Below are 12,654 nucleotides of genomic sequence, written 5' to 3'. Positions count from 1 at the left end.
TGCCAGGTCTCTGACCTCCTCCCTATAAGCTGTCTCGTCATTGTCGGTGATCAGGCCTACCACTGTTGTGTCATCGGCAAACTTAATCATGTTGTTGGAGACATGCCTGGCCATGCAGTCATGAGTAAACAGGGACTACAGAAGGGGACTGAGCACGCACCCCTGAGGGGCCCTGTGTTGAGGATCAGCGTGGCGGATGGGTTGTTACCTACCCTTACCACCTGGGGGCGGCACGTCAGGAAGTCCAGGATCTAGTTGGAGAGGTAGGTGTTTAATCCCAGGATCCTTGTTGATGAGCTTTCAGGGCACTATGTTGTTGAACGCTGAGCTGTAGTCAATGAATAGCATTCTCACATAGGTGTTCCTTTTGGCCAGTTGGGAAGTGCAATAGAGATGGCATTATCTGTGGATCTGTTAGGGCGGTATGCAATTTCGAGTGAGTCTAGGGTTTCTGGGATAATGGTGTTGATGTGAGCCATGACCAGCCTTTCAAAGCACTTCATGGCTACAGACGTGAGTGCTACGGGTCAGTAGTCATTTAGGCAGGTTGCCTTAGTGTTCTTGGGCACAGGGACTATGGTGGTCTGCTTAAAACACGTTGGTATTACAGACTCAGACAGGGAGAGGTTGAAAATGTCAGTGAAGACACTTGCCAGTTGGGCAGCACATGCTCGCAGTACACGTCCTGGTAATCCATCTGGGCCTACGGCCTTGTGAATGTTGACCTGTTTAAGGTCTTACTCACATCGACTGCGGAGAGCGTGATCACACAGTCTTCCGGAACAGCTGGTGCTCTCATGCATGTTTCAGTGTTATTTGCCTCGAAGCGAGCATAAAAGTAGTTTCGCTCATCTGGTAGGCTCGTGTCACTGGGCAGCTCTCAGCTGTGCTTCTCTTTTGTAGTCTGTAATGGTTTGCGAGCCCTGCCACATTCGACGAACGTCAGAGCCGGTGTAGTACGATTCGATCGAAGTCCTGTATTGATGCTTTGCCAGTTTGATGGTTTGGCTGAGGAAAAACGTGTTTTTTTTAATAAGCTTCAGGGTTAGAGTCCCGCTCTTTGAAGGCGCAGCTCTAGCCTTTTGCTCAGTGCGGATGTTGCCTGCAATCCATGGCTTCTGGCGTGGGTATGTACGTACGGTCACTGTGTGGATGACGTCATCGATGCGTCATCGATGAAGCCAATGACTGATGTGGTGTACTGCTCAAAAGACCACTTGTTTTATTGATTTAGTCACTGGTGCTGCCTGCTTTAATTTTTGTATGATCGGATTTTCCAAATGGAGGGCGAGGGAGAGCTTTGTATACGTCTCTGTGTCTGAGTAAAGGTGGCCCAGAGGTTTTTTTCCCCTCTGATTGCGTATTTAACATGCTGATAGAAGTTTTGTTAGACAAATTTAAGTTACCCTGCATTAAAGTCCCCGACCACTAGGAACACCGCCTCCGGATGAGCGTTTTCCTGTTTGCTTATGGTGGATACAGCTCTTTCAGTGCGGTCTTAGTGCCCGCATCAGTCTGTGGTGGTATGTAGACAGCTACGAAAAATACTAAATACTCTATTTAGATAGTGTGGTCTACAGCTTATCATGACATACTCTACCTCAGGTGAGCAAAACGTCGAGACTTCCTTAGATATCGTGCACCAGCTGTTGTGTACAAATATACCTAGTCCGTCACCCCTTGTCTTAATAATAATAATAATATATGCCATTTAGCAGACGCTTTTATCCAAAGCGACTTACAGTCATGTGTGTATACATTCTACGTATGGGTGGTCCCGGGAATCGAACCCACTACCCTGGCGTTACAAGCGCCATGCTCTACCAACTGAGCTACAGAAGGACCACACTTACTAGACAGTGCCTTGCAAAAGTATTCATCCCCCTTGGCATTTTTCCTATTTTGTTGCATTTCAACCTGTAATTTAAATCGATTTTTATTTGGAATTCATGTAATGGACTTAGACAAAATTGTTCAAATTGTTGAAGTGAAATGGGGGGAATTTTTTTTTTTTTTAAATGGTAAAAAATACAAAACGGTAAAGGGGTGCGTGCATATGTATTCACGCCCTTTGCTATGAAGCCCCTAAATAAGATCTGATGCAACCAATTATCTTCAGAGGTCACATAATTAGTTAGATTGCACACAGTTGGACTTTATTTAAGTTTCACGTGATCTGTCACATGATCTCAGTATATATATATACACCTGTTCTGAAAGGCCCCAGTGTCTGCAACACCACTAAGCAAGGGGCACCACCAAGGAAGTGGCACAATGAAGACCAAGGAGCTCTGCAAACAGGTCAAGGACAAAGTTGTGGAGAAGTACAGATCAGAGTATAAAACAATATCAGAATCTTTGAACATCCCATAGAGCACCATTAAATCTATTATTAAAAAATGGAAAGAATATGGCACCAGAACAGACCTGCCAAGATAGGGCTGCCCAGAGAAGCAACAAAGAGGCCAAAGATAACCCTGAAGGAGCTGCAAAGCTCCACAGCGGAGATTGGAGTATCTATCCATAGGACCACTTTAAGCCGTACACTCCATAGAGCTGGGCTTTAAAGATGAGTGGCCAGAAAAAAAGCCATTGCTTAAAGAAAAAAAAGGAGGAAACATGTTTGGTGTTTGCCAAAAGGCATGTGTGAGACTCCCCAAACATGTGGAAGAAGGTACAGATGAGACTAAAATTGAGCTTTTTGGACATCAAGGAAAATGTTATGTATGGTGCAAACCCACCACCTCTCATCACCCCGAGCATGGTAGTGGCAGCATCATGCTGTGGGGATGTTTTTCATCGGAAGGGACTGGGAAACTGGTCAGAATTGAAGGAATGATGGATGGCGCTACATACCGGGAAACCTGTTTCAGTCTTCCAGAAATTTGAGACTGGGACGGAGGTTAATCTTCCAGCAGGACAATGACCCTAAGCATACTGCTAAAGTAACACTTGAGTGGTTTAAGGGGAAACATTTAAATGTCTTGGAATGGCCTAGTCAAATCCCAGACCTCAATCCAATTGAAAATTTGTAGTGCGACTTAAAGATTTCTGTACACCAGCAGAACCCATCCAACTTGAAGGAGCTGGAGCAGTTTTGCCTTCAAGAATGGGCAAAAATCCCAGTGGCTAGATGTGCCAAGCTTATAGCGACATACCCCAAGAGACTTGCAGCTGTAATTGATGCTAAAGGTGGCTCTACAAAGTATTGACTTAGGGGGCGTGAATAGTTATGCACACTCAAGCTCTGTTTTTTTGTCTTATTTCCTTATTGTTTGACAATAAAAAATATTTTGCGTCTTCAAAGTGGTAGGCACGTTGTGTAAATCTGTTGTGTAAGTCTGGATTACTGCAACTCGCTGTTGGCTGGGCTCCCTGCCTGTGCCATTAAACCCCTACAACTCATCCAGAACGCCGCAGCCCGTCTGGTGTTCAACCTTCCCAAGTTCTCTCACGTCACCCCGCTCCTCCGCTCTCTCCACTGGCTTCCAGTTGAAGCTCGCATCCACTACAAGACCATGGTGCTTGCCTACAGAGCTGTGAGGGGAACGGCACCTCAGTACCTCCAGGCTCTGATCAGGCCCTACACCCAAACAAGGGCACTGCGTTCATCCACCTCTGGCCTGCTCGCCTCCCTACCCCTGAGGAAGTACAATTCCCGCTCAGCCCAGTCAAAACTGTTCGCTGCTCTGGCCCCCCAATGGTGGAACAAACTCCCTCACGACGCCAGGACAGCGGAGTCAATCACCACCTTCCGGAGACACCTGAAACCCCACCTCTTTAAGGAATACCTAGGATAGGATAAAGTAATCCTTCTCAAACCCCCCCACCCCCTTAAAATATTTAGATGCACTATTGTAAAGTGGCTGTTCCACTGGATGTCATAAGGTGAATGCACCAATTTGTAAGTCGCTCTGGATAAGAGCGTCTGCTAAATGACTTAAATGTAATGTAATGTAATGTAAATCAAATTATATAACCCCCCCCCAAAATATATTTTAATTCCAGGTTGTAAGGCAACAAAATAGGAAAAATGCCACGGGGGTTAACACTTTCGCAAGTCACTGTATTTTGACAATGTTATTGCAGTTTACTTTAATCTTCCGCGTTGGTCATCAATTTTATTTTCCAAAGATTGCACGTTTACTAGCAAAATAGAAGGAAGTGCGGGTTTATTTTATCGCCTACGAATTCTCAGAAGGCAGCCCGCCCTCTGGCCCCTTTTTCTCCGCCTTCTCTTCACTCAAATGACGGGGATCTGGGCCTGTTCCTGGGGAAACAGTATATCATTCACGTCAGGCTCGTCGGACTCGTTAAACGAAAAAAAGGATTCTGCCAGTCCGTGGTGAGTAATTTCAGTTCTGATGCCCAGAAGTTATTTTCGGTCATAAGAGACGGTAACAGGAACATTATGTTCAAAATAAGTTACAAACAACACAAAGAAACAAACCAAAAAAATACCATTTGTTAGGAATATGTAAAACATCAGCCTTGTTCTCCGGCGCCATCTTGTCATGAAGTGTTCATTGACTAATGTTTACATACTGTTTTTCCCATTTGATATGTACTATACCAAACATTAGGAACACCTTCCTAATATTGAGTTGCACACCCCCGTGCCCCCTTTTTCCCTCAGAACAGCCTAAATTTGTTGGGGCATGGGCTCTACAAGGTGTCGAACGCGTGCCACAGGGTTGCTGGCCCACGTTGACTCCAATGCTTCCCACAGTTGTGTCAAGTTGGCTGGAGGTCCTTTGTGTGGTGGACCATTCTTGATACATACGGGAAACTGTTGAGCATGAAAAACCCAGCAGTGTTACAGTTTTTGACACAAACCAGTGCGCCTGGCCCCTACTACCATCCCCCTTTCAAAGGCACTTAAATATTTTGTCTTGCCCATTCAACCTCTGAATGGTTTACATACAGAATCCATGTCTCAATTGTCTCAAGGCTTAAAAATCCTTTATTAACCTGTCTCCTCCCCTTCATCTACACCGATTTGAAGTGGATTTAACAAGTGACATCAATAAGGGATCATAGCTTTCACCTGGATTCACCTGGTCAGTCTGTCATTGAAAGAGCAGAGTGTTCTTAATGTGTTGCATACTCCGTGTTCATATGAAGTGGCTAAAACAATATGTAAACATTATTAAAGTGACAGGGGAATTAATATTTTCTGAACGCACTATATATATGTATATATTATATACATACAGTACTAGTCAAAAGTTTGGACACCTACTCATTCAAGGGTTTTTCTTTATTTTTACTATTTTCTAAATTGTAGAATAGTAGTGAAGACATCAAAACTATGAAATAACACATATATATATTTGCTCTGTTGGATCTTGAAACAAGCATTTTGCTGCACCTGCGATAACATCTGCAAAATGTGTGTACGCGACCAATAACATTTGATTTGATTTTAATAGAATTGAGCCCTCTGGCACTCTCTTTACAATTAGTCTCATCTCAACAGACGGCTTATAGCAGTTGCCCAACACAAGACATGCCTGAGCCTCCTCCAGAACAGAACGTTCAGAAAGAAATGTATTTGTGTAGAACAGATATGATTGTCTGTCATGTAGAATAGGGAATCATGTTCACTCTATTCATTCTATTTCTATCTGTAACGAGTAGTTTTCACATCACTAAATACATCCCTGCATTCCATTTCACAGGGACGACCCAACACTGTTTGCACTGCGAGGATGATTTAAATTGTGTGGAATGAAAAATTACTCAGGAGGGTGAAAAGTAATGTTGTCGATGTCACCTGAAATTATTACAGTGGTCATAATTTGATGATAATCATGGTTATAGTTCATGAATAAGCATGATTAAACTGTTTGCCATCAGTTCACCACCCGATCGTTTGTTGTGACAGTCATTACTAATTTTATCATGTAGTGAGGACTATTATCAATCAGAGGAGAATTGGCTAGCGGGAATGCACTGAAAGAATGTAACAAATGTTTCATGGAATGGCCATCCGGATAGCATTTATTACCAAGACATTTCCCCAATATGTCTTTACTATATAATATCTGTGGAATTATAACTCGTACAAAATGCGACGTTTATATTTATAATTCGGTCGGATTCCATTGTGGCAGTGGCGACATAACAAGATGGATTTCGGAAGAATCACGGAGGAGAAGGCAGAGACACCTCGGCCATTAATCTGCGCAATTGCGTTTGTCGGTGTCTGTTTGCATGGCAACCCTATCTCTTCGTTACTCACTGGGCCTCTCTATTATCAGCTGTTGATGAAAGAGTTGGAGCTCTGAAGGATGCCGAGCCGCGGAGAATGGTTTTAATTCCCACTAAAAACTCCACAAGCCCACGGAGATGTGTCGTACTGTGATAAAGCCGCTTAATTGCAATGCTCACACCTTATGAAGTACGCCACGGCCGCGGTGCATCATTTCCGAGCTCCACAGTAAAAAAGTGTCTGTAAAATTTAGACATTAGAAAAGTCACTTTCCCCAAAGTGGATGTTGCCAAACTCCAGTGAAATGCTCGAATTGTAGCAGAGAAAGACTGCATGCAACAATTTAATTAATTCTAACCTTTAGTTTTAATTAGAGCCTCAATCATCTTCTGTAATTCTATCTGGAATCTGCCAGACAGCATAACCGCCAATAACAAAACAATCTCTCTTTGAGGCCATTTTTGCGGGGGAAATGCGCTCTCTGCTATTGGCAGCGAATAGAAGGTCCGGCGAACCCTGCTTGGCATTGGCACTCACACTACTCCTCACAGTGAGGAATTGCTTCTCCCACTCTCCCATTACCAGGTGTGAAGCTTTGCTCGACAGCCCGGGCGACTCGACTGCCACACACAACTGCTGTAGCTCGGCACTAAATGAATTAATGTCTGCTCCACCAGAGGAGACCCTGGAATCAATCAACGTTCACCGTTGAGCACAACTCACCCTTTATCCGCCATGAGTGGGAAGCGAACTAGTTAGTTCCACTAGTTAAGCTCTCAAATTGGTGTCCGAGGAGGCAAAGTGTACTGAATGTAACCTGCAGGTAACCTGCAGGTAACCTGCAGGTAACCTGGAGGTAACCTGGAGGTAACCTGCTTGTGTTGACAGATTGGATCAACACAACATAAAGCTATTGTATTTAGTGAATATATTTTCAAAATGAAATGAATGTTAGCTAAATGAATGTTAGCTAATCACACAGAAACAGCCAATAACACAGTCCGACAACACGGACATAAAAAACACGAGGTAAATAAATAATTGAAGTAACACATGTTATATCAAAGTCCAGATCCCGTATCCCAAAATATGGCCCTTTTGAGAAATTGTTCAAATAAAGAGAACTGTCTACTCTTTCAAAATGGCGTCCTTTGGTTTCTCTAGGATGTCCTGTAGACCAGAACAAACCCAACAAGCCCCAGTGTCTTCCTCCGTCACGCTCCCACATCATCTCGCCGCCGGATGCCACAAGTGGCTTCACCGGGGGCAGCTTGTCCTCCAAGAGCATCCAACGACTCAGCGGTAGGACCCCCACACCTTTGTTTGTGTATGTGAACTTGTGTTTTTATCTGTGTGTGCTGTTGGTTGATTTACAGGGCGGCGGTGACGATGTTATTCATGACTGTCTGATCCAGATCCATTATACATTCTGCCCTTTCTCTTCAGCTCTGAGACACTCAATTTGCAGCCTAATTGAGCCTGCCCAAGCATATCTGGTGGCTGGTCACACAGTGTTCAGTGCCTCACACATACCACAACAGAGGTGTGAAGAAGAAGAATAATAATAGTTGAAAATAATAATACATTTTTATAACACTTTTCATTACAGTGTTATTCCAAAGCTCTACAAAATGTCAAACAATGATAAGAAAAAACACAAAAAAACAATAAACCTCAAACATTTAGAATCAAGGCAGGAAATAGCAGTAGTAAGCTAAGAACTAAAGTAACTTTGCAGATTAGGACTGTAAGAAATACAGGCTGTGTTTTAAGACCTGTTTTAAAAGTTCTGATTGATGGAGTGGCTCTCAGATGATCAGGGAGAGCATTCCGTAGGCGAGGGGCAAGGGAGCAGAAAGCTCGGACCCCCATAGTGCAACGACGTGTCTGAGGCCTTGAAGCCGTGGTGAGTTGCTGAAGCAGAGCTTGTGAGGTGGCTCATAGAAATTAGGTAGGCGGGACTCAATCCATTAAATGAATGTCCAACAAAACCGAAATCCAGTCTACAAACACTGTATGAAAACAACTACACATACCTGATTCACACTAAAGGATTGACCTGACTTGTACTGTCCCGGCTTTTCTTTTCACATTGTTCTATGGTGGATGTGTAACCAGGCCAGTATACTACAGCTTGGCTTGGCTCGGTTTGCCCTATAGTGTGAATCAGGCCATGGTGTGTGCTTACGATAAGAAATGCACTTTATTTTATAGATTAACGTTATTGCAAATGACTTCCCAACAGAATGACTGTAGTTCTGTTCAGTTAGTCGCTGAAGTACTACAGTTCCATTACTGTACCATTCTCTCCAAGCCTGTAGTGAATACCTACTACCCAGGGACTATCCAGCAAAGTGATTGGCAGATCGCTGACGCCATTCTGATAAGGAGAAATGCGAAGAAGTGCCGGGAGAGATGGAGATTGTGTGGGAAGTGGTAGAGAGACTGGGAGAGAGACAGAGGTGGGAGAGGGATGGAGAGGTAACGATAACAATGGAGAGGCGTGTAGAGAGAGAAGGGGAGAGGGAAAGAGAGACCGAGAGGGAGAGATGGATAAGAGAGGGAGAAGCTAAGAGAGAGATAGAGGGGGAGATATCCCCCTGGTGAGTTATCAGTGAGTGGGAGCAGAGCGTCCACTATTCTAGAAGGGCTTTAGATGAGAAACAGTACTTGAGGCCCCCTTCCTTTGATCCTCCACTTACTTTATCTCTCTCTTTTATATTATTGGGCTGCTCCCCTCCTCCCCTTCCTTGGTTCCCAGATTATTTGTGGGCTGATATCAGTCAGATGTTTATCTTCCAATTGGTTCAGGGTGCTGTCTTAATGCATACTCAATCCCATCAGCATCATTACAGTAAGTGCTGTGTTGGCAACATCTGACAAAACAAATAAATACGGTATGTATGGCTCGTGGTTCTCATGGTCGTTACTAGGTCTCTTCTCTGTCTACGGCTGATGGCTACAAAGATACTTTTCATTACAACAGTGGTCACTATAACTCTGGATAGCCACAGGGTGTGTACACTGATGTTTCAGCCTCGCACTAAAAAGCTGACGGACACCAAAAAATGTTGGTAGAGGTGCTGGCTAACAGAGTAGTAAAACTAAAGAATGCTCCCAACAAGTTAATGGGTCAATGCAGATCAAAACAATTGTTTGTTGATGTGTTCCAGTAAGGTTGTGATTGCATTGCGGTAAGGTTGTTAATATTGTGAGTGCGTTGCAGTAAGGCTGTTAATGTATTGCTGTAAGATTGCCTGTTGTGAATGTGTTGCAGTGCGTAACGCAGCGCGGGCCCAGAGGCTGGTGGAGCTGGACGGGGACCTGGTGCCGTTGCTCCAGAGCCATATGAAGGAGGGTGGTGGGACACCCTGCACTAACACCCCCTGGTGGGGCGAGACCGACGACGTACGCCAGCGCAAACTCAATCGCATGGTGGCCGTGCGGCAGCACGAGGGGGGACAAGATGGCACCGGCAGCGAGGTCAAGACGAAGGTCACGGTAAAGTCAACAACATGGCCACCTGGCTCTCTACTAAGAAGCCCACTTGGCCTTCTCCCCTTCCCCCAAAATCATTTTAAAGACATCAATGTACAGCAAAACCTTTAGACGTCACAGCAGAACACACGCCATACACATATGGCCACATGCAGCTGTGGGGGCTTACAGGGACACATTTCTTATAATATTCACATCAATGTAGCATCAGAACACACATATCACAATACCCGAACATATAAGAACAAAAATTGGCCAACAACGTAGCAATGCAACAGACAGATCAAACAGCCAGGTAGCCTATAGCCTACTATCTATGGTGCTGAAATGGACAGCACTCTCAAAGGGGATGGTTAACTCAAAGCATTTTAGACGTCACTGTTTAACACTCGCCATACGCATATGCCCATACTCAGCTGTAGGGTTGCACTTTTTGGGGAATATTCAGAGGTGGAAACGTTCTGTGGGAATTCATGGAAATATATGCAAATTAATATTAATACCAAATTTTATTTGTCACATACACATGGTTAGCAGATGTTAATGTGAGTGAAGCGAAATGCTTGTGCTTCTAGTTCCGACAATGCAGTAAGTAATCTAGCTAACAATTCCAAAACTACTACCTTATAGACACAAGTGTAAGGGGATAAAGAATATGTACATAAAGATATATGAATGAGTGATGGTACAGAGCGGCATAGGCAAGATACAGTAGATGGTATTGAGTGCAGTATATACATATGAGATGAGTATGTAAACAAAGTGGCATAGTTAAAGTGGCCAGTGATACATATACTACATAAAGATGCAGTAGATGATATAGAGTACAGTATATACGTATACATATGAGATGAATAATGTAGGGTATGTAAACATTATATTAGGTAGCATTGTTTAAAGTGGCTAGTGATATATTTTACATAATTTCCCATCAATTCCCATTATTAAAGTGGCTGGAGTTGAGTCAGTGTGTTGTCAGCAGCCACTCAATGTTAGTGGTGGCTGTTTAACAGTCTGATGACCTTGAGATAGAAGCTGTTTTTCAGTCTCTCGGTCCCAGCTTTGATGCACCTGTACTGACCTCGCCTTCTGGATGATAGCGGGGTGAACAGGCAGTGGCTCGGGTGGTTGTTGTCCTTGATGATCTTTATGGCCTTCCTGTGACATTGGGTGATGTAGGTGTCCTGGAGGGCAGGTAGTTTGCCCCCGGTGATGCGTTGTGCAGACCTCACTACCCTCTGGAGAGCCTTACGGTTGTGGGCGGAGTAGTTGCCGTACCAGGCCGTGATACAGCCTGACAGGATGCTCTCGATTGTGCATCTGTAGAAGTTTGTGAGTGTTTTTGGTGACAAGCCAAATTTCTGTTGCTGCGCTTTCTTTACCACGCTGTTTGTGTGGGTGAACCATTTCAGTTTGTCCATGATGTGTATGCCGAGGAACTGAATACTTTCCACCTTCTCCACTACTGTCCCATCGATGTGGATAGGGGGGTGCTCCCTCTGCTGTTTCCTGAAGTCCACGATCATCTCCTTTGTTTTGTTGATGTTGAGTGTGAGGTTATTTTCCTGACACCACACTCCAAGGGCCCTGACCTCCTCCTTGTAGGCCGTCTCATTGTTGTTGGTAATTAAGCCTACCACTGTAGTGTCGTCTGTAAACTTGATGATTGAGTTGGAGGCGTGCATGGCCACGCAGTCATGGGTGAACAGGGAGTACAGGAGAGGGCTGAGAACGCACCCTTGTGGGTGATGAGATATGTTGGCACGACTGCCATATTGTATGTCTATCCCAAAACCCTTGCTTGCTATAGGTTTCAGGAGTTTCAGGCTGCTTACAACTCTCTCCTAAAATACATCATACAGGAGGATCCTCTTGATGGGGTTGTCCATATCATCAGACTGATATGGCCTCGAGGAGACTGTCACATGATGATAACACCACCCCAACGTGTGTTGCTGTTAGCTTCAATGTGATGCTCTTATTCTTCTCACTTTGCTTGGTGAGGTAGATTGCTGCTGTAACTTGATGACCGTTCACATACCTAACCATTTCCTTGGCTTTCTTGTAGAGTGTATCCATTGTTTTCAGTACCATGATGTCCTTGAGGAGAAGATTCAATGCATGAGCAGCACAGCCAATGGGTGTGATGTAAGGGTAGGACTCCTCCACTTTAGACTAAGCAGCCTTCATGTTCACAGCATTGTCTGCACCAGTGCAAATAACTTCTGTGGTCCAAGGTCATTGACTGCCTTCAGCTCATCTGCAATGTAGAGACTGGTGTGTCTGTTGTCACTTGTGTCTGTGCTCTTGTAGAATAGTGGTTGAGGGGTGGAGATGATGTAGTTAATTATTCCTTGCCCACGAACATTCAACCACCTATCAGAGATGATTGCAATACAGTCTACTTTCTCTATGATTTGCTTGACCTTCACTTGAACTCTGTTGAACTCTGCATCCAGCAAATTAGTAGATGAAGCATGTCCGGTTGGAGGGGTGTATGCTGGGCAAAGAACATTCAGAAATGTCTTCCAATACACATTGCCTATGAGCATCAGATGTGAACCAGTTGCATACACAGCTCGAGCAAGACATTAATCAGCATTTCTCTGACTACGTTCCTCCATTGAGTCAAAAATAACTTCCAGGAGGACCATGAGCTGTTACTATCGATAAGGTGTCTGATTCATCATTTTCACCTTGAATAGAAGTAGAGGGACTTTTGTCAGAGGTTGCTTGTTGTGAGCGCTGAGGGAACTTTATGCACTTGGCCAGATGATTCTGCATCTTTGTTTTATTATTCACAAATGTTTTGGCACAGTATTTGGAAATATGCACAGCTATTCCTTTTACAATAGCTGCAGTGAAATGTCTCCATACATCAGATAGTGCCCATGGCATTTTCCTGTGAAGATTACTTACCTACTTTTTTCAATTTCCGCCTG

The 12,654-nt window shown here is 44.2% G+C and overlaps 1 protein-coding gene across 4 annotated transcripts in view; it reads left to right on the top strand.

Moving 5' to 3' along the window:
• The window catches only part of LOC118359804 (nephrocystin-4), a 200,638-nt gene that overhangs the window by 160,610 nt on the left and 27,374 nt on the right, over positions 1-12,654 (top strand). For all 4 annotated transcript variants that reach the window (XM_052482158.1, XM_052482160.1, XM_052482159.1 and 1 more), the window contains 2 exons: positions 7,379-7,516; positions 9,492-9,715. In XM_052482158.1, the coding sequence (XP_052338118.1) occupies positions 7,379-7,516; positions 9,492-9,715 (362 nt within the window). The remainder of the gene's footprint in view (positions 1-7,378; positions 7,517-9,491; positions 9,716-12,654) is intronic.

This window comes from Oncorhynchus keta, chromosome 27 (genome assembly GCF_023373465.1).
Source record: "Oncorhynchus keta strain PuntledgeMale-10-30-2019 chromosome 27, Oket_V2, whole genome shotgun sequence".
Taxonomy (NCBI): Eukaryota; Metazoa; Chordata; class Actinopteri; order Salmoniformes; family Salmonidae; genus Oncorhynchus; species Oncorhynchus keta.
Note: the sequence above shows the minus strand (reverse complement) of the source record. Positions and strands in the feature narration are given on the sequence as shown.